The sequence below is a fragment of the Alternaria novae-zelandiae genome (assembly GCF_023758075.1).
Source record: "Alternaria novae-zelandiae strain BMP 2774 chromosome Unknown scaffold_7, whole genome shotgun sequence".
Taxonomy (NCBI): domain Eukaryota; kingdom Fungi; phylum Ascomycota; class Dothideomycetes; order Pleosporales; family Pleosporaceae; genus Alternaria; species Alternaria novae-zelandiae.
In genome coordinates, this window is record NW_026056967.1 from 64,944 (window position 1) to 85,299 (window position 20,356).

The 20,356-nt window shown below is 53.6% G+C and overlaps 7 protein-coding genes across 7 annotated transcripts; 4 read left to right on the top strand and 3 right to left on the bottom strand.

Annotated features, from left to right (window-relative positions):
* Positions 1–277: 277 nt before the first annotated feature.
* Positions 278–1,982, top strand: J4E88_004027 (uncharacterized protein; the record flags this gene model as incomplete). Its single annotated transcript, XM_049397675.1, has 5 exons — positions 278–347; positions 439–1,124; positions 1,183–1,377; positions 1,425–1,844; positions 1,896–1,982. The coding sequence occupies 5 exons, from the start codon at positions 278–280 to the stop codon at positions 1,980–1,982; spliced, it is 1,458 nt and encodes a 485-aa protein (XP_049256120.1).
* A 796-nt stretch (positions 1,983–2,778) lies between these two features.
* On the top strand, positions 2,779–6,112 carry J4E88_004028 (uncharacterized protein; the record flags this gene model as incomplete). The annotated part of the gene is made up of 2 exons (XM_049397676.1): positions 2,779–5,079; positions 5,132–6,112. 2 exons carry the CDS (start codon positions 2,779–2,781, stop codon positions 6,110–6,112), a joined length of 3,282 nt encoding a protein of 1,093 aa, XP_049256121.1.
* A 377-nt stretch (positions 6,113–6,489) lies between these two features.
* Positions 6,490–9,143, bottom strand: J4E88_004029 (uncharacterized protein; the record flags this gene model as incomplete). Its single annotated transcript, XM_049397677.1, has 6 exons — positions 6,490–7,593; positions 7,690–8,047; positions 8,097–8,300; positions 8,349–8,479; positions 8,531–8,693; positions 8,821–9,143. 6 exons carry the CDS (start codon positions 9,141–9,143, stop codon positions 6,490–6,492), a joined length of 2,283 nt encoding a protein of 760 aa, XP_049256122.1.
* A 374-nt stretch (positions 9,144–9,517) lies between these two features.
* J4E88_004030 (uncharacterized protein) lies at positions 9,518–9,887 on the top strand (the record flags this gene model as incomplete). The annotated part of the gene is made up of 3 exons (XM_049397678.1): positions 9,518–9,525; positions 9,575–9,705; positions 9,754–9,887. The coding sequence occupies 3 exons, from the start codon at positions 9,518–9,520 to the stop codon at positions 9,885–9,887; spliced, it is 273 nt and encodes a 90-aa protein (XP_049256123.1).
* A 589-nt stretch (positions 9,888–10,476) lies between these two features.
* On the top strand, positions 10,477–11,190 carry J4E88_004031 (uncharacterized protein; the record flags this gene model as incomplete). Its single annotated transcript, XM_049397679.1, has 1 exon — positions 10,477–11,190. The coding sequence occupies one exon, from the start codon at positions 10,477–10,479 to the stop codon at positions 11,188–11,190; it is 714 nt and encodes a 237-aa protein (XP_049256124.1).
* A 1,582-nt stretch (positions 11,191–12,772) lies between these two features.
* J4E88_004032 (uncharacterized protein) lies at positions 12,773–16,657 on the bottom strand (the record flags this gene model as incomplete). Its single annotated transcript, XM_049397680.1, has 1 exon — positions 12,773–16,657. One exon carries the CDS (start codon positions 16,655–16,657, stop codon positions 12,773–12,775), a length of 3,885 nt encoding a protein of 1,294 aa, XP_049256125.1.
* Positions 16,658–17,954: 1,297 nt separating this feature from the next.
* Positions 17,955–20,305, bottom strand: J4E88_004033 (uncharacterized protein; the record flags this gene model as incomplete). Its single annotated transcript, XM_049397681.1, has 5 exons — positions 17,955–18,491; positions 18,548–18,929; positions 18,986–19,813; positions 19,870–19,963; positions 20,020–20,305. The coding sequence occupies 5 exons, from the start codon at positions 20,303–20,305 to the stop codon at positions 17,955–17,957; spliced, it is 2,127 nt and encodes a 708-aa protein (XP_049256126.1).
* Between the last annotated feature and the right edge of the window lie 51 nt (positions 20,306–20,356).

Genomic DNA, 20,356 nt, shown 5'->3' on the forward strand with positions numbered 1-20,356 from the left:
GAGTTTTGTGGGTACAGGCGAACTCTGGTTGAGCAGCGCATTAGCGATTGAAAAGAGGAAGGTGAAAGGGTCGCAGTTTCCTCGACGTACTATATCAGTCGGCAGTTTCCCCGAATAGGTGTGCGTGAGAGCAACGACGTCGTATCCTACTGCACCGCGTCAGTCCACCGCCGGCGCATTCAACTACAACTCGAAGAGCTCACATTCGTCGAGGAAAGCTACTGTGCGCTGCAGCTCGCGCGTCGCGTCCGTCCAGGGAACATTCAGGTCGTGAAACATGGCTGCACTAGCTAGAATGACCACTGCAGAGGTTGAAGGGGAAGTGCGGCAGCGCAAGCTAAATAATTGTAAGTGAGATAGAAGGGATCGTCATCAGCACCTGGGCCCGCCTGCCGGAAAAGCTTGGCCCTTGCCTGGTACCAGTCTAACGCCCACAAGCCATCCTCCACCACCAACACGAGCAGCCAGAGCTCACCACCGCCGACACCCAGGCACCCCCGCCCAACCACGAGGCCCATCGCGACTGCCGTAACGGCCCTCTGTCGCGCCTTCCTCCATACCCGCTACTTGCGCTCGCTGTCCTTGGTGCGCTTGCAGGCCTTGCCCTCTTCTCCCAGGGTCCCGACGTCCTCCGCTTCTTCACCCCACTATACGACCCCTCGCTCGATACAACAGCCCCTTGGCGCAGAGATCTCAGTACAGACCTCGAAGAACGCGCAAGGTGGAATTCCACAGATCTCCCGGAGAACTGCTTTGTTACCCGAATGGCGTTGAACAACAGTAGCGGGGCTACAAGCCTCGCTCGCGTCTATGCCGATGTCAACGCGAACATGCCTCGGTCGTACTGGGACTACGACTCTGTGAACATCTCCTGGGGCGTGCTCGAGAACTACGAGGTCGTCCGCAAGATTGGCCGCGGAAAGTACTCGGAGGTCTTTGAGGGCATCAACGTGGTTAACTACCAGAAATGCGTCATCAAGGTCCTCAAGCCCGTCAAGAAGAAGAAGATAAAGCGTGAGATCAAGATCCTGCAGAATCTGTCGGGTGGCCCCAACATCGTCTCGCTGTTGGACGTGGTGCGCGACAACCAGGTTAGTGACGGCTCCGACTGGATTGGCGACTGGGTACTGAGACCCAACCGCTGCCGCGTGCTTGAGAGAAAAGCTGACCAGCGATCAACAGAGCAAAACACCCTCGCTGATATTCGAATACGTCAACAATACCGACTTCCGGAGTCTGTACCCTAAGTTCCAGGACTACGACGTGCGATACTACATCTTCGAGCTGCTCAAGGCCCTCGACTACTGCCACAGCAAAGGCATCATGCACCGTGATGTCAAGCCTCATAACGTTATGATCGATCATGAGAAGCGGAAGGTGGGCACATCCTATCAGAGCAGAGGAGCACAGCTAACGAGTACTAGTTGCGCCTAATCGACTGGGGTCTAGCGGAATTCTACCATGCAGGAACCGAATACAACGTCCGTGTCGCGTCACGTTACTTCAAGGGCCCCGAGCTACTAGTCGATTTCCAAGAGTACGACTACTCGCTTGATATGTGGTCGCTGGGTGCCATGTTCGCCTCAATGATCTTCAGGCGGGAACCATTCTTCCACGGCAACAGCAACTCGGACCAGCTCGTCAAGATTGCCAAGGTGCTTGGAACGGAGGACCTGTTCGACTATCTCGACAAGTACGACATTGAGCTAGACGCCCAGTACGACGACATACTTAGTCGGTATCCCAAGAAGCCGTGGCACTCGTTCATCAATGCCGAGAACCAGCGCTTTGTCAGCAACGATGCGATTGACTTCCTCGACAAACTGCTGCGATACGACCACCAGGTACGTTCTGTCGTATGTAAAGATGCGGTGTCAAAGACTAACATGTATCAGGACCGACTGACTGCCCAAGAGGCCATGCAACATCCTTACTTTGCGCCCGTCCGACAGGCCGCGCAGCAAAACAGCACCGCGGCATGATTGAGATACCCATTCACGTAATTAGACTTTATGTAATAGCATAAAAGTTACAGCAACGAAATACTCGGTCTCCCATCTATCCGTTCCAAATTTTTTTGGCTTGAGACACAACCGAGGTGCCGGCGTACAAGCACAAGGTGCACATCACGGAGCGGCAGTGCATAGGGCAAAGTGCTAGGTATCGTTCTTGTATAAGCGATGGGGAGCGCAATGGTACATCGCAGGCGCATGGGAGCAAACAAAGCTCATCAAGTACTCGGCTCAATGCATATTGGGGTGTTGGTGGACGCTCATTCTTGCTAGAAGTGTCTTATGCTCACGGTAGTCAATGATGAATCTTTTCGTGACACACCTATCTCTGACTCGACTTGTGCGCCTCACCTGGTGTTTTGCTTTTCATCACATATGGATCATCGTCGGGCATTCCCGATGTGAGATCGGAGAGCTCCTATCGTCTGGGAATGACTGTGTCCCGTAATGACTGGATTGTATGCAGTCATCGAGCAACGAGCATGGCTCAATGGTTCGTCGTCGTAGGCGGGGTCCGTCCGAGCTCCAGGATGTGGGGTGACGCATGCCGGACTTGGACGACTCACACCCAGGCACTTTTTTGTTAATGTTGCCCCGCACCGCGCCCACTACACTGCGCGCCGCCTGCAGACGAAACCTCGATTCTCAAAATCTTGCCAGACGCCCATTGCAGTTGAGACGGCCAATCCGCAGCCTATCGCGAACCTACACGCCGCTTCACGCTGAGCGCGTGCTCACCCACAAATACCACTACTCGACCGCAACCATGGCGCTCAACGCGTCCTCCCACAACTCGACCGGCGAGAAGACGACGCCAAACACTGCGCCGCCGCCCGAGCTCAGCGCAGACGTCAAGAAAGACATCCTTGGCGCTGCCGAGAACGAGGCCACCGGCCAACATGCGCCTGGCCGTGAGAACGACAAGGGCGTAGAGAAGAAGGAGAAGTCCGCCAAGGAACTCGAGAAGGAGCGCAAGAAGGCCGAGAAGGACGCAAAGTTCAAGGCAAAGAAGGCAGCCGCTGCCGGTGCCTCCAAGGATACCGCCGCTCCAGCCAAAGAGAAGAAGAAGAAGGGCAAGGAGGAGGAGCAACTACCAGAATACGTCGAAGAGACACCCAAGGGCGAGAAGAAGAGGCTGAGGCCACTAGATGACGCATACACAAAGGCATACATACCCAAGGTCGTCGAGTCGGCATGGGATGCATGGTGGGATTCCCAGGGCTTCTTCAAGCCTCAGTTCGCCGAGAACGGAGACGTCAAGGGACCTGGTCACTTTGTCATTCCCATTCCCCCACCCAACGTTACCGGAAAGCTACACTGCGGACACGCGCTCGCTACGAGTCTCCAGGATGTCCTCATACGGTGGCATAGGATGAGGGGGTACACCACCCTGTACCTGCCCGGTTGCGACCACGCCGGCATTGCTACACAGTCCGTTGTCGAGAAGATGCTCAAGCGAAGGGAAAACAAGACACGATACGATCTCGGTCGTCAGAAGTTCCTGGAGCGGACTATGGAGTGGAAAGAGGAGTACCATCAGCATCTCACCCACACTCTGCGCAGAATGGGTGGATCGTTCGATTGGACACGCGAGGCCTTCACCATGGATGAGAACTGCTCCAAGGCTGTTACAGAGACTTTTGTACGCCTGCACGAGGATGGCTTGATCTACCGCAGTAACAGATTAGTCAACTGGTGTACGGCTCTCAACACGGCTCTTAGTACACTTGAGGTCGACAACAAGGACTTGGCTGGACCTACCAAGCTTTCTGTACCTGGGTACGAGAGGATGGTTGAGTTCGGTGTCCTCACTCACTTTAAGTACGCCATCGAAGGTACCGACCAGTTCATCGAGATCGCTACCACACGTCCCGAGACCATGCTCGGTGACTCCGGTATCGCTGTTCACCCCAAGGACGACCGTTACAAGCACCTCGTCGGAAAGAAAGCCCGTCACCCCTTCATTGACCGTCTCATGCCTATCGTCGCTGACGACTATGTTGACCCTGAGTTTGGTACCGGAGCTGTGAAGCTAACTCCAGCGCACGACCCCAACGATTTCAACCTCGGAAAGAAGCACGGTCTTGAGTTCATCAACATCTTGAACGACAACGGAACTATGAACAAGAACGCTGGTCAATTTGAAGGCGCCAAACGCTTCGATGTCCGCTACACCGTCGTTGACGCGTTGAAGAAGGCCGACCTCTTTGTAAAGACGGAGCCTAACCCCATGAAGGTCCCGATCTGCTCAAGATCTGGAGACGTTATCGAGCCTATCATGAAGCCGCAATGGTGGATGAAGATGGACAGTCTGGCCAAGCCCGCTATCGAAGCTGTCGAGAAGGGCGACATTAAGATCAGGCCCGCCACATCCGAGAAGGTCTACATGCACTGGATGAACAACATTCAAGATTGGTGCTTGTCCCGTCAGCTGTGGTGGGGTCACCAGATTCCCGCATACTTTGTCGAGATCGAAGGTCAAGCGGGTGACCGAAGTGAGGACGAGCTCTGGATCACCGGCCGGACAGAAGAGGAGGCGCGGGCCAAGGCAGAGAAGAAATTCCCTGGCAAGAAGTTCACGCTATCACGAGACGAGGATGTCCTCGACACGTGGTTCTCTTCCGGTCTGTGGCCATTCTCCACCCTCGGCTGGCCCAACCAGACTGCCGATCTGGAGAAGCTCTTCCCCACATCTGTTCTCGAGACCGGATGGGACATTCTCTTCTTCTGGGTTGCTAGGATGATCTTCCTCTCCTTGTACCTCACCGGCAAGGTTCCGTTCAAGGAGGTCTACTGCCATTCGCTCATTCGTGACTCTGATGGCAGGAAGATGTCCAAGTCGCTGGGTAACGTTGTAGACCCTGTTGATATTATGGATGGTATCACACTGCAGAAGCTACACGACCAGCTCCGTGCTGGTAACCTGGACCCCAAGGAGTTGACCAAGGCGGAGAAGTACCAGAAGACAGCCTTCCCTCAGGGTATCCCCGAGTGCGGTGCTGATGCGTTGCGCATGGCCCTTGTTGGGTACACAACAGGAGGAGGTGACATCTCGTTCGATGTTAACGTAAGTGATTTCCATACAACGTTCTCAATGTTATATACTGACCAGTTATTAGGTCATCCACGGATACCGAAGGTTCTGTAACAAGATCTACCAAGCCACCAAGTACGTCATTGGACGTCTGGGTGACAACTTCACACCACGAGAACATGTCACAAAGGGAGGCTCAGAATCACTACCTGAGCGGTACATTCTGCACCAGCTCAACGTCGCTTCCAAGAAGATCAACGATCACTTGGAGGCACGCGAGTTCAGTCTGGCCACTCAAGCCGCCTACAAGTACTTCTACGTCTACCTCTGCGATACCTACATCGAGAACAGCAAGGCCATTTTCGACGAAGGCAGCGAAGAGCAGAAGGAAAGCGCGAAACAGACGCTCTACACCGCCATCGAGGCAGGACTAAACATGATCCACCCCTTCATGCCCTTCCTCACCGAAGAGCTATGGCAGCGTCTCCCCCGCCGCCAAGGCGACTCCACCCCCTCCATCACCATTGCGCCCTTCCCCCAATACAAGCCAGAATTCGAAGACGAGACCGCCAACGCCGAATACGAGCTCCTTGTCGACAGCGCAAAGGGTCTCCGTTCTCTGACCGCCGAATACGCCATCAAAGAAGGCGCATCCACCTACATCAAGTCCCTGGACGACTCTACCCACGCCACCCTCTCAACACCCACCTCCCTCCCCTCCATCCGCTCCCTCGCCGGCAAGACGGTCGCAGACATCAAAATCCTCTCTCCCACCGACTCCATCCCCTCCGGCTGCGCCGTCTACACAATCGGCACCGCCGCGACCGCGTATCTCGACGTCAAGGGCCGCATCGAGCTCGACAAGGAGATTACCAAGGCTCAAGACCGCCTCGTTAAAGCCAACGAGACGATTACGCGCCAGAAGAAGATTATGGATGATGAGTGGGAGCAGAAGGTTAGTGATGCGGTCAAGGAGCAGGAGAAGGAGAAGCTGAGGACTGCGGAGCTGGAGGCGAGGAATTGGGAGGCGAGTATTGAGCAGTTCCAGAAGATGAAGATTGAGTAGATGTGTGCCTTGTTAGAGAGGAGGATCTCGTGATTTCGATGGAGATGTATTAGCATAGAAACGATCACTACGACGTAAAGTAAAAGTGCCAATGGATGAATGCAGGTTCGTGTTTTGAACAAATTGGAATGTTGTACACTGGCTGCACTGTATCTTCGTGGAACCATGCAGAACCTCTCTGGGTTGGAGCCTTGGCTTTCCCATATCTTTTCCTTCCATCTTACTGTGGTGCAAGCCTCCTTACTCCCTATCGTAACACAACCCTACGAATGACACCGATAGGTATACACGTGAAGAAACGAACGCCTCGAATCCAAACCCATGGCATGTTCCTTCCTTCATCTCTGCCCCAGTTTCCTCTGTCCTCAACTCCCCATCTACGAAACAGCCTTAACCTCCAAAGCGCCATTAGCACTCTCCTTAACCATCTGCGTATCCCCACCAGCCCCCGCACTACTCTCGTTCTTAACCATAGTAGGCATACTGACGCTCCTACCCTCACCAAGCACCTCCGGCCTCCACCTAACCAGCAACTTCTGCGCACTAGGTTTCGCCCGCTCATTCTCCGTCCACATCTCTGCCAGGATATCGACGACGATCTTGCGGACAGGCGGACGGAACATGTACAGGTAGTGGAGTGTGTTACACGCCAAGTCGATGCGCTCAGGGTCTTCGGCCATCTTCTTGAGGCGCACGAGGATGCTGTAGTCGATGGCGGGGATCTCGGAGAGGAAGCGGATGATGATCTTATCGGTATGCTCGATGTAGGGTAGGATGCCGTCGATGAGGCGGAGGGCGCAGCGGTGGTAGTTCCCTGGTGGCTTCGGCGAGGTGTGGTGGTTGGACGAGCCGTTTGTAGCGGTGTCTTCGGCGGACTCGGCGAGGACCATGTCGTTGTACCATTCTTCGTTGAGCCACGAAATGGCAACATCGATGCGCGACTTCCAGTTGTACAGTATGTACTGATACAGGCCATCTCTTACCGCATCGCTGATGTGCATGTTGCCCTTGGCGTTCTTAACGGCGTATTCATCTTTGATGCCTTCTTCCGGATCGTCTAGGCCAGCGCTGGCTCGTGTAGCTAGTCGAGAGAGTATAGTGACCCAGGCGTCTCTGTTGTAATCGGTGGCCGCAAGTCGGTTGAAGCCGCCTTTAGCGACTTTGCTCTTCTGTGTCTCATCTACACTGCTCAGCATGCCGAAGGCTCGATGTACGGTCATGTCACCGTACTTCTGAACATCCTGTTCTGATAACGGAGGTGCCTCGGGCAGCTTGTAGGGTGCTAACGCGGTTGACGGTCCGCCTTGTGAGGAGAAGGGATTCGAGGGGATGCCATCGAGCTTGTTGATGAGTTGTTCAGCGTCTTCGGGCTCGAAGTCGGGCTCGTATTCTTCTTCGTCTTCTGCGGCGGCGGTCGGTGGGGGCTGTACAGGGCGACTTGGTGCGGTCTGTTTGAGTGTCTGATAACGAGCGCGGACGGCCTAGATGATGTTAGCACGGCCACGACTGACACGTCCGATAAGGCCCGCAACGTATAGGCCAACGTGGGTCTGGATTGGACAGGGGACATCACATACGTTGATAGCTTGTTCAAGCTTCTGTGGGTTCACCGACTGCAGAACAGGCACGACTATCCTCAGCAATTGCTCGGGATCCCTGAAGTTTTGCACATCAAAGTTGGCAGTGCTGCCCTCGGCGTTCAGTGTGTATAGTTGTCGCCAGCTCACTTCACCAGGCGGTAGCGGTTGGACGGATGGCGTGCGACTTGGAGGCTCAGCGACTAAGCGTTGCCTCTTTGCCGGGTCAAGACCATCAGTGGGCTCAACCGGTGCCGGACGTTTACGGTTAGATTCATCGAACACTTCAACCCGTGTACGATGCATGCGTTCAAGGAACTGCTGTATCCGTCCGTTGATGGGGTTATCTGGGGAGTTTCTACGTTTATGAGCATCAGCAGTACTATCATATAGCAAGGCAGACATACCTCTTTATGATGTTCACAAGCAGTGCCCTTGTTGTGCGCTCAATTGACTTCATGATGACCTTGTTCTTGGGCGTCATGGGCGAATTGGCGAGCTTGAGAGGGTTGAAGTTGAAGACACTGTTCAAGATCTTATTTGCAACATTTGGGCGGCGGTGAATTAACATGCCCAAGCTGTTGAGTGTCGCAGTCACAAGCAAGCCGTCACTAGTCTCTGTTAGAGGCATCCCAACAGTCTGCGACTGTCTATCTAACCTGTGATCTCCGTGTATGATATCCAGCAACCTGTCCAACAGCCCGTGTCCTTCAGCCTCGAGGCTCGCGTAGGGTATGAGGGGGTGGTCGCGGGATACGAGGGAGAGGGAGATGTCGTTCGGGTCGGCGCGCTGCGAGGGATCAGATGGCTGTCTATACATTGGGTAGAGTGTGGTATTTACCCTAGGGTCCGTAACGCCTGGTGTCTGTACCAGGACGACTTGCTGGAGGAACTTGACGCAACATATCCGCACACCGGGCGCAGCTGCATCCATTCGTCGCAAGATGTTGGACTTGATGCCGGCCATGAGCTGCCATTTCTGGGCATCGCTGGCGTCGGAGACACTGACACATGCAAGTATAAGAACGTGTTCGCGTGACTGCAATCATAGGCATCTGGCAAGGGGACCTCAAGATGCGCATGGCATATTTGACATGGGGACTTCTATCTGATGCCTGGGATGTCACTTACATGTGTTTGTAGACAAGCGGGTACACGCTGGCAGCCGCCTGGATGGCGCTCTTGATGACGCTCTTGTCTTCAACATTGTCGAGGTAGGCTTTCAGGGTAGCCAGCACAGAGGGCGCGCTGTTCTGCTTGACATCTTGAGGCCATGTTGGCGACGCAAAAGCCTCGGCCAGAAAGTCGGCACCCCAGCGCTGTATCTCGATGCTCTGGTCTTCACTGTAGCCGATGATGGGGAGCACGCCCGGTATGATGGTAGGATAGTATCTACCGTCGCCTAACGCGAGCGACCGGGCGGACTCCATTTGCTGTATCGTTTGCGAACTCATGGCGATGGCTGATGGCGAGTGCACACGAGACGAGCTTGGTTTCTTCGAAAGGGTGAAGAGAAGTGACGCTGCCTCACGCGCGCACGGCAGCCAGACTAAGAACGCGACAAAGCCCGGTATCTGACGTCAAGGGCGCTCCCATTCCCAGCAAAGCTAATAATTAAAGAGGCGTAGAGAGCGTGGAGAAGCGAAGGGGGATTGCGCGACTGGTGTTGTTGACTACAGCTGCGGGTGGTGAGTGACGCGGAGGGTTCGCGGCAGTGCCATGATGATCTACGCCTGGCCGCCAAGGCCGCCTAGCGTGGTGGAAGTTCACCACCGCGGCGAGACATTGGCGATTCCCCGCAAAGCAGTGAGAGTCTCAGCACGCCAACATGGGATAGTAAGTGGCATTGCGCATGTACATCGAGGGCGTATGCTAACGCCGACAGCAAACCCTTCCGCTCGACCTACTATGACGACCGCATGCGGGCATCGCCGGCCCTGCTGCGAACCCGCGCGCCGTACCTGATCAAAAACACCATCACCGGCTTCGCTATCTGCACCCTGGTTGTTGGCATCTGTATGGCACACGCCTTCTCTGGCTAGAGCATTGACTAATTGCGCATAGACACATACACCATCAATGCCATCTCACAGGATGAGTTCGAGGATGTCATCGTACCGGACAAGCCTCTAGACCGAGCCGCACAGCCACTGGGCACCACCCAAGCACTCCAGCAGGCGGTCGAAGCGCGCAAGTAGCGAAATACACGACCTTGTATATTGGTGTATAAGAATATGGGCATTGGGCTGGCGCTATAGGATCATTCAGGGAATACCACTTTTTAACCATCTGATCTTGTTCGGCCCACAGAGTTGTCTTGAATTGGGTTGGTATTCGATCGCAGTCATTCGCAGCGATCAGGTCACTGGCCGTGTTTTGTGCCTTCCACATGCACTTGCCTCTCTCCACCTAATGCTCACGACTCATAGATTTATGGTTGCGTTCGATGGGTGCGCCTTGGCTCTGGATCCTTTTCATACCCTGGGCCGTCTCCCACGACCACTGTCGCCTGACCTTGGCGAACTCAAAGTTCGGCATACCGCCATCAGGATCTGGTTCAGCCAACAGTAGGTGCTCTACTACAACGCCAATTTACGTATGATGTATTCGCAGCCTACGAGCCTCATGGTTCCAGTCATCACTTAGTGCAGCGTGACCATCTGAAGGTGGCAGCGTAAAGAGCGGTAGCATCCATAAATCAGCTGTGCGCCTGGAAATTTCTTCTGTATAACTTTCCTCAGACACATATAGGACTTTCTCTGTCTATCTTACATCCCATCGCTAGTTATGGCTTCTCTTACCACCACCAACGCCGACCTTGCTCGGCTGAGCGCGAGCACCGACAGCAGCACTACCACCAACGAAGCCGATTTGAAGGCCTCCACCCACGTCCAACGAAAAGAAAAGTCGTCTGCTAGGCGCTGGTTCAGCTTCGTTCGTAAACTAGTCTCCTCCAACAACACACGAAAGCAGTCAGAGTGCTCGACGTGCGGAAAGAAATCCGAAGAGTCTCTCGTCCAAGTCTCCCCTCCCAGAGCATCATCCACCATCGCCATCGCTCCCTCCAGTACTTATGAGGAAGGCATCGAAGGCAGTACGAAGGTGGACCCGACTGCCTTCCTGAGGCCTGTTGCGCGGTCCACATCTGTACCTGCATCCCTTCATCGCTCGGCTTCCGCCCCTGCCTTCGCAAGTTCTTATCTCGAGGCAATCTCTGAAGAACCAACAAACTCGTCGACACATCTATCAGAAATCGCCGAAACCGTCAAAGTCGTCGACTCCACGCCACCCAAGCCGGCAAAGGCCAAACGCAGTCACGGCCCCCGCAAGCCGATCATGATTACGCCCGACCTGATCAAGAAAATCGAGAGGGACAACAAGAAACGCCAGGGACCGCCTGTTCGAGTGGCTGAGGTGAAGAAGAACAGCAGGGGCGCTGTTGCCTCGGCGTCTGGTGCGAAGGGTGTTCGCGCCAACCCGATGAGGTGGTCGCAAGACTAAGGGGAGGACGAGGGTCATCGGGAAGGATGGTATCAGGGCATTTGCCCCATATGGGCTTAGGAAATGCGCATACTCAAAGTCAACGCGAAGGTGTGACGTAGGAATGTTTCCTGCATCTTGCTTCCTAGCACACAGCAATACTTGCGAGAAGCTTCGCATTACCTCTTTGTTTCATACATCGTTTAGAATCAATACGCGATATCTTCGAACACATCGCACTTCACTCGCAAGACCTATAATCTTCATACACGCGCAGTTGTTTGAGACCCTGGTATATGCTAACAGTCGCTTCAAAATCCCCCAGGTGCTAGGCACGAACTCGAATTTTTCCAGCCATACAGATAATATCCAACACTTTGTGCGCGACCTTTGCTGACTACAACGTTGATTTCCATGGTAGAAAGCTTTGCAATACCACACCCGGGCGACTACAACGGCGCCCAACTCTTTCGTCGGCTCCACATCCCACATTTGTCAGCTCCAACCTATCCATTCAGCGCATCCCTATTGTATACTGCCTGGATGCGATACTCCCCCTTCCAGGTTCAGGCAACGATTTCCAGTCCCAATATACTCCTCGGAGTGGTTCTCCGTCCTTTGAGAGTAATGAACCAAACAATCATAGGCACAGTCATGGCTTTTCAAATATAAAACTCACATACTTTCCAAATAAGAATCCTTAAACTCCAACATTTCGGTAAAGCCCATCCAATCCATCCAACAAACCTCCCATCCCCTCCTTACATTCACCCACACAAACAACCACAAAAATGGCACCAAAGCAAGCGCCCACCTTCCCTCCATCTACCAACAAACCAATTCGAAGCCCACGCTCAAATTGCGCCTGGGAAATCAAAGTACGACAAGTCCGTGAGAACTCCCCCGTCTCACCCTCCCTCCTCTTCGCCACGCCAATCCGCTCCTTCACTATTGCACCGAAGCGGAAACGTTTGTCGAGCGAAGATAAAGACAAAGTCAAAAACAAGGACAAAGATGGACAAGAACACGAACAGAGACGTGTTGCCAAAGTCGCAAAAAGGGAGGCAATACCAGACACAGCGTACGATGCCGATGACGAGGATGAGTACAACACTAAAGAGACATCTCTTCCAATCATAATACCCGACCCTTACTTCTGGTATAGGACTGCGATGGGGCAAAGCCAGTTCCAGGCATTTTGGTACCCTGCAGTACCACCACAAGAATTGCGAGAGAGCAAGGAAGTGCCTTGGTATTACAAGCCCTCCCCGCTTCTCGAGGGTTACTGGGGTTCCCAGTACCTAATGCTTGCTGAGAGGCAATGGATGACGACTTATGCAATGCATAAGACGGGTGAAGCGGATGTGAAGATTAGTGTTGGAAGACGGAAGAAGTATAAGGCGGGAGAGGGGTGGGCAGTGGCAGAAAAGAACTTGAGTCTCGAGGTTAAGGATAGAGGATTGCCGGATTTGGCAGATTGAACAGCATTGGAGTTGGAGGAAGTCAGACGGTAGTGTGATTGAGGATGTTGAATAGCTGTTAGAGAATTCGTCGGAATAGGGATACCATTACCACACCATACCACCAGCTAACTGACTACTCCCTAAACCATTTCCTGATCCCCTACTCTCTGCTTCTCCACACCATCCACCGTACCCTCCCTGCCCTCCTTTCCTCCCTTAACCCTAAACCCCACACCAGGCACCCTGCTCCTCAACGCCAAACTACTACAAACCACAGACACACTACTCAACGCCATCGCCAAACTAGCCCAAACAGGATCAAGTCTGATATGCTTCCGCCCCGTGTCCTCCATCGCCATACCGCCTTCCATTCCAACGCCATTATGGTGCATGTCCATCTGCTTGCCGCCGGTGGTGATGGGGAACAAGACGCCTGCGGCGATGGGCATGGCGACGAGGTTGTAGATGAGCGCCCAGCCGAAATTGAAGTATACGCGACGGAAGACGACGCGGGAGAGATCGAGAAGGGTGAGGATAGTCGTGAGGCGAGAGTTGATGAGGATGAAGGAGGAAGATGAGAGGGCAATGTCAGAACCAGAGCCGATTGCTATGCTGAGGTCGGCGGTAGAGAGAGCGGGTGCGTCGTTTATGCCGTCGCCTACCATAGCAACAGTTGCGTGTTTCTGCGTCTTCTGCCTGCGAGATAGGAAGGGGATGTTCAATATAGACTTGTGTGGCTTGGTGAGGGTCTGCTGAAGGTACTTAATCTTCTCGGCTTTCTGGTCTGGGAGGACGCCGGCAATGATGTTGGAAGTTGGGATGCCGACTTGCGCGCCTACAGCGTTGGCTGTAGTTGGGTTGTCACCAGACAGCATCCAGACGTCTATGCCGCGTGCCTGTAGGGCTGATATGACGCCTGGTGCCTCGGGACGGAGCGGATCCGCGATGGAGAAGGTACATGCGAGTCGCCAGGATGACGGAGGTTGAATTTCAGTGACGGCGAGTGACAGGGCCTCCGACGTGTTGGATGGCTCGGACTGCTCTGCCACACTTTGCTCACCAGTTCGTGGTAGAAACAAGGCGACTAAAGCGACCGAATCTCCCTGCGACTTCCACTTCTGCAGTGTTGACGCATCGTCGGCGAAGATGGGGACGTTATGGTCAGCCATGAAGCTTTCATTGCCAATTATCGCCACAATGTCTTGTCCATCGACCCTGAAAGTGCCCTTGAGACCCTTGCCAGGCACCTCATCAACGTTGACTGCTGTAGGTGTGTTGTGGGTCTCCTTGTTACAGAAGGAGACTAGTGCTCGAGCGATAGGATGATTGCTGTTCTCTTCCAATGCCTTGACAATACCCAACACGATTGCAGCGTCCTGAACGTTAGAGAACTTGTGGTTCGTTACTGCTGGATCGCCACCCTGTGTCAAGGTGCCAGTCTTGTCAAAGACGATGCAGTCGAGTGAACTGGCTTCTTGGAAAGCTTCACCACCACCGCGGACCAAGATACCATGTTTGGCGGCCAGTCCACCTCCCACAAAGAGCGCAGTGGGTGCGGCTAGGCCGATGCCGCAAGGACAAGCGATGACGAAGACGGCAATGGCAAAGCGAAGAGACCAAAGCTCCCAACCGCCAGCGGATTCATTCTTCCAATCGTTCGGTATCGCACCAGTAGTACCAAGAATGAGCCAGACAAGCCAGGTGATGATGGCAACGGCGATGACAAAAGGTACAAAATGCGAAGTGATAGTATCAGCGACGCGTTCGACCGGTGCGCGACGTGACTGCCCTTCACGCACAGCATGGATTATCTGATCCAACATGGAAGTACCCGATACTGTCGTAACCTTGATCTTGACGGGTGAACCTTTATTCACTGTACCGGAGAACACAGTATCACCCTCGGTCTTCTTGACCGGACGCGACTCGCCAGTCAAGCTAGACTCATCAAAGTTAGTGCTGCCTTCGATGATATCTCCATCGAACGGTGGCGAAGTGCCATTGTGGACTCGAACGACATCGCCGACCTCGAGAAGATCAGTCGCGATCTTGGTGTCGCCTTTCTCTGCGTCGACAAGAACAGCCTCGTTTGGTCGAAGCTTTCCAAGCGAGGTGACAGCATCGCCAGTCTTGGCTTTGCTATAAGCTTCCAAGAAACGGCCGATGAGTAAGAACATCGTCAGGAAGACTACTGCATCAAAGTAAGAGTCGTTCATGGAACCAGAAGACTTCTTCGTGGCGGCCAAGATGAGCTCTACAATTGACGCCAGGTATGCGATTGTCGTACCGAGTGAGATGAGCATGTTCATGCTGCCGAAACGGGTAAAGCGGTGCAGATAAGGGGTCCGGCTTCCTGGTCGCCACATTGATCTCAGCTCTTTCAGTGCACGCCGATGGAATGTATCAGCGGCGAGGAAGTAGATAGGCGTAGCGAGAAAGAATAGTGCCCAGCTTAATCGAGTGACGTTGCCGGCCCATATCTTGCCCATGAAGTATGTGCGTATAGGGTCTTCGGAGCTAATCAAGCTCATGAAGACAATTCCTAGGACAAACGTGGGAATCGCAACCACGATGCATAGAATGAGGCGGAACAAGATACGTTTCCGCTCTTCCGCATGCATCTCGCGCGCGCGCTCTTCCAGTGTCGGAGGGTGGAAGACCGAAGGCTGGAACGCTGGGTTGAGGCTCTTGATGGTCGAAAAGATCTTTCGAATCGTGAAACGAGGAGGGTCCGGTACATATCTGATATGCAGAATGGGTTGCTCGAGCGATAGTGATGGACAGTCGACCACAAAACTGCGCTCGTTCTCGAACGCTTCCTGCAATCCTCGGGTAATGTTGTCTGGGCAGTGGTGGCAGAACATACCATCTATGCGAATCGCGACAGAACGCTCGATGGTGTCGGTCACTGTGGTCCCTTCTTGAACAACTTGATCGAGGGTAGCGGTGTACCCGACATCCTCGATACTTTCCTTGATCTCTGGCAGATGTTCCTTGCCTCTGAATATGATGGTGGCACTGTTCGAGATAAGGTTGATGTCGACCTTCTCAATCCAGGTCAAAGGTCGTAGCGCCTGGTTGACGTTTCCGACACAGGCGGAGCATGTCAGGCCCCCGAGAGAATATGTTGCGCGCCACCGCTCGCTCTGTTGCTTCGATGCGGCTACAGCTCCGGGCGATATGGTCTGCACCTCCTCGAGCTTCTCAACTGCGACATCGAACCCACAATCTTCGATCGTCTCGACAAGCTCCTCACACTTCTCTCTGCTACTGAAGACTATCACCCCGCTGTTAGTCAAGAGATTGACATTGACTGACTGAACCCATGGCTGTTCCTGGACCGCGTGCGTGATGGCAGAGACGCATGAGCTGCACGTCATGCCGGTAATAGACAGCGTTGCTTTGTAGACTTGTGGGGCCGCAGGTGATTCAATAGCAACGAAGGCCTCGGATAAAGGCGACTTTGGTTCGGGCGACGAGAAGCCATCGGAGCTACCTCTGGGTGAAGTCGTGACGATAGGCGCAGGCTTGAATCGCAGCAACTCGTCGCCGTGCAAGCTAACCCCACCACCTTCTCTCTTGCACTGCTCGCACTGAGCTAGGTGAGTTTCTTTCTTCTTCATGTCGTCGTGTGAGTCCTCAAGGTCGGCAGCAGGATGTAGCCAGTGATTGACAGCGCGTTCAAAGCTAGTGTGCCACTCCTTGCTCTTACCCTCGGGGTTCTTAACCTCGATCGGACTCCGGACAGCCTTGGTGTCTTGAAACACGCTGTGTATCTCGAATCCCGCAGCCTCTAGCGAGACGGTGATGTCGTCAAGGTTGAGAGAAGCGGCGTGGCGTACAACCACTGAATGTGAAACGATGGAGACGAATACGTCTTCTGGCGGCGGTGAGAGCGCGGCGAGAGAGGCTTGGATACCGTCCACACATGACGGGCAGTGGAGATTAGAAATAAAGCATGTCGTCGTTGTGGTGCCGTTCACCGCAGGATCGCGCAATCTGGGTAACGGCGCAGCGGGAGACATGGTGACTGGTTCGCGTTCGGGGTGACCTTGGCTGTGTAATATCGACAATGTCGGTACTCCTCAATCAATCGGGTGGATGACTCTCTTGCTCAGGCGATGATTGATAGATGTCAGTGGGCGCCGGTTCCGGGGTAGTAGCCAACGGCTGTCGTCGCGCAATCAAAGCAATCAAGGAAGCGACTGGGCGTAGACGAAGGAAGGAACATTCAAGGAAACACAACACGATACTGGAACCCTCAGATATAAGTGAAACCCGAATTTTCGAGCCTTTTCTGCGAAATGTGTCATTGCTACCTACATTTCTGATTCATCGTCCAAAAGCGTGACAGTGGCGGCCGCACAAGTCGCGCAGTCGCCACGAGCGAGGTTGAGTGGGTCTCCGCACAAACTGCGCGGTGGCAGCCCACCCGTCTGACTCGCCGGGCCGCATCGTTGGCAAATAAACCCTTGCGCAAACATGTGCATGCAGCATTGCGTGTGGGTAGAAAGAATCTCACTCCAGGCACTCTTCTTTGTCTGCGTGCTGGCTTGGCTTATGCAGCACTGGCGTCAGCGGATCTGCAGCCACGTGAAAACAAGCTTCTCGCTTGCCCCGGATTCGTCCATCTTTGGCTCCCGACATGCATATGTCTTCATCTAGATATATGGATAGCAATCTGGAAATACCGACAGCCCTATGCAGTGTATCACGCGGAAGGGCGGCATCGTGATTGCGGAGGACCAATACCGGTACGGGCCATCTAGAAGGAGAGCTGTGCGTCCCGCGAAATTATTTCCCAAGCGGGTTCTACTCTAATAGGCGTGTGTAGGCAAGCGCAAAGACTCTGCGAGCGAGTGGGTCTTCATCTGAACTCCGGCCGTGTTAACAGCAGTTCAGAATCTGAAAATACCGCGCTAGAAGCGCGATGTTCCGCAGGCGCGTCTCTTAATTTCCAAATCCTAGGCACAAAATTTCCAGAAGATGATCAGTATAGAAGACAGAGTCACTCAAAAAGCACGATAGATCGTGTAATCTTCAGCAAGAGTTTGTCAGCAGTACTCCAGTGGTGAGGGCGAAAACATCAGGGCTTGGGTCGGCAAAGTCGCATTGGGTGTGCTGCAAACAGCAGAGTCGAGTTGCTTTGGCATAATCTGCGCTCTGGGTATTGGGCTCTCAGCATATATGACGGTTGCTTTCCACAGATGTCGCAAATACCGCGCTAAAAGGAAGTCACCACCTAAAGAAACAAGGAGATGCGGCGCTGCCAGCGCCGCCTCAGGCCCATCCATCGGGCTCCCGCCAGAAGGAAATTGAAACCTAGATCCCAGCTGAGGTCTTGTTCGATCCGGTCGTCTTGATGTGCTTGTAATCATCTTGTGGGCTCGCGCTCGAATTCGAAGTCTTATCGCGAGGGAATTTGGGTGTGTACGGTGGCGGATTGGTATGCTTGTGAGCATCCATCTCTTGCCCTGATGACGAGTCCCTCATGACGCCGTGCCCTTGCTCGGCGCTTGCCACCTCAGCAATGGGCCTGCCAGCTAGTTCACCCTTGGTTTCCATCGGTGCCGTCGGCTCGGTTCCTTCGTAACGGCGTTCCGTAGGGATGAAAGCATCGTAGTATCGCGGCATTATGAAGCCGAGCAGGATAACGATTATAGTGAATATGGACAAGATGAATCCGGCAATCATCATTGGGTCGTACCGTAGAGTGTGGAATTCGGGGAAAGCGAAGGAGAAGATGATGGCGAGGACGGGTCCACTGAGATAACGGAGGAGGAATGGCATGAAGGCTGGTATCGTCCAGTTCTTGCCCTGGCCAACGATGACGTTCAGGTCGCGACGGAGTTGGTTACCCTGCCGTGTTTGTTAGTTGACTGGAATGTCAGGGTCGTTTAGTTGGTTCGACTTACCGAGTAGAAGGCGAGGAACCAGAACTTCCGAACGAAAGTATTCCGGTGCCAGAAAGACGGCGCTCGCGCGGTGGGAGTCTTTGCCACGAAAACAGCAATTAAAGCCATAAGGAAGTAAAAACCGATACCAGCACCGGCGCCTGCTCCAGGTCGGCTGATGCCGTGCGCAAGACTAATACCAAAGACTTGGCCACCGAAGAAACCAACATTGTATATGACAAAGGCGGGCAGGCCGGTTTCCTCAACGATGTCTCTCCATCGGTACACGGTCGTCGCGCTAGAAACCTCGCTCCAGACGACAAAGATTAGAGCGACGTTATTGACCCAGCGATCAATACCATCGAGGAGGTAGTAGCCGAACTCCGTGCAATATGGAAGACACCTAAATTGTCAAAGTCAGCGAGCAGTCCTTACAAGTAACTGGGCAGCATCACTTACATCAAAAATGAGAGAACGGTCAGCCCAGTAACCACGACAGGTCTCGAAGCCTTGACCATGCCAGAATCGCAAATGAGCGTGACGACAACGTCAAGCATGACAAAAGCCGAACTAAATCCGAGCACAATGAGCGTGAAGAACAAGAGCACTGCCCAGAAATTTGCTCCAGGCATTTGTAGCACTGCCTCAGGAAGTGTCAAGAAACCTACAACGAAGGCGCCGAGTCGCTCACCGTCCTGTGGCCACCTTTCGAGAAAGCCTACAACGCCAAAGACGGCGAATGCAGCGAAGTTTTCGAAAAGTACGTTGCTACCACAAATAAGACAAGCGTCCATTACGGCGTTGGCGTGTTTTGTGTTGTAACTGGCGTACGACGTGAAGTATCCGAAGCCGATACCGGTGGAGAAGAAGACTTGGCCAACAGCTGTCTGCCACACGACTCCCGAGGCGAGTTGGTCGCTCCTCCAAGTTCTCCAAACAAGGGCAACGCCTTCACTCGCATTGGGAAGAGACAGCGCTCGACCAACGAAGATGATGGTGGTGACGATGGGCAGTCCCATTGTGAAGTATACGACGCGACCGGTCATGCCGACTCCACGGAAGATCGATATCCAGATCAAGAACCATACAAAGATACTCCAGCCTACAGTTGAGCCGATCAGAGCTCCGTTTGGATAACCGGTGAATGAAGCTACGGAATTGCCATCCGGCGTTAGGCTTCCCTCGTTGATTGCTCCGCGCTGAAGAACGTCTTTGTAGTAAAAGTCCTCGATGCGGCCTTCCCATGGCAAGGGACTCGTGAAGCTTTCTTGGAAGTATCTCATAATCCTGGTGACAAAGTAAGTACAGGCCAGACGTCGATATTGTTTGGAGATACTGCATACCATGCCAAGTTGACAGTAAAGTACTGAACCACGAGGAAGCTGACGATGACAGGCCCCATACCGACTCCTTTGAGACGGCGGTTTATATTATTGACTAGCGGCAGGTGGTCAGTTGGTGGCCATACGTAATGAACACAAGAGCTGTCTTACATGCAATCACAGTACCACCACGGTACGCTTGACCAATTGACACTTCCAGGATGAGCGCCGGGATAGCAATGAGGAAGACGGCCAGAAGATATGGAATGAACCATTGAAGGCCATAGTTGTTGTACAACACACTCGGGTATCTGAGCAAGTTTCCTTGTCCTGCGCAGCCGCCCATTGCAGCGAGCAGGAAGGCTGCTCTCGAGGGCCACTGGTCACGGCCATCTTCGCTTTTCGAGGCTTGAGGCGCCAAATAGCTGCCTATCTTTCGCAGGAATCGCATCGCCATCTTGTATGAACAACTATATTGCGAGAGTTGAAGTGAGGTGTAGAAGGCCGG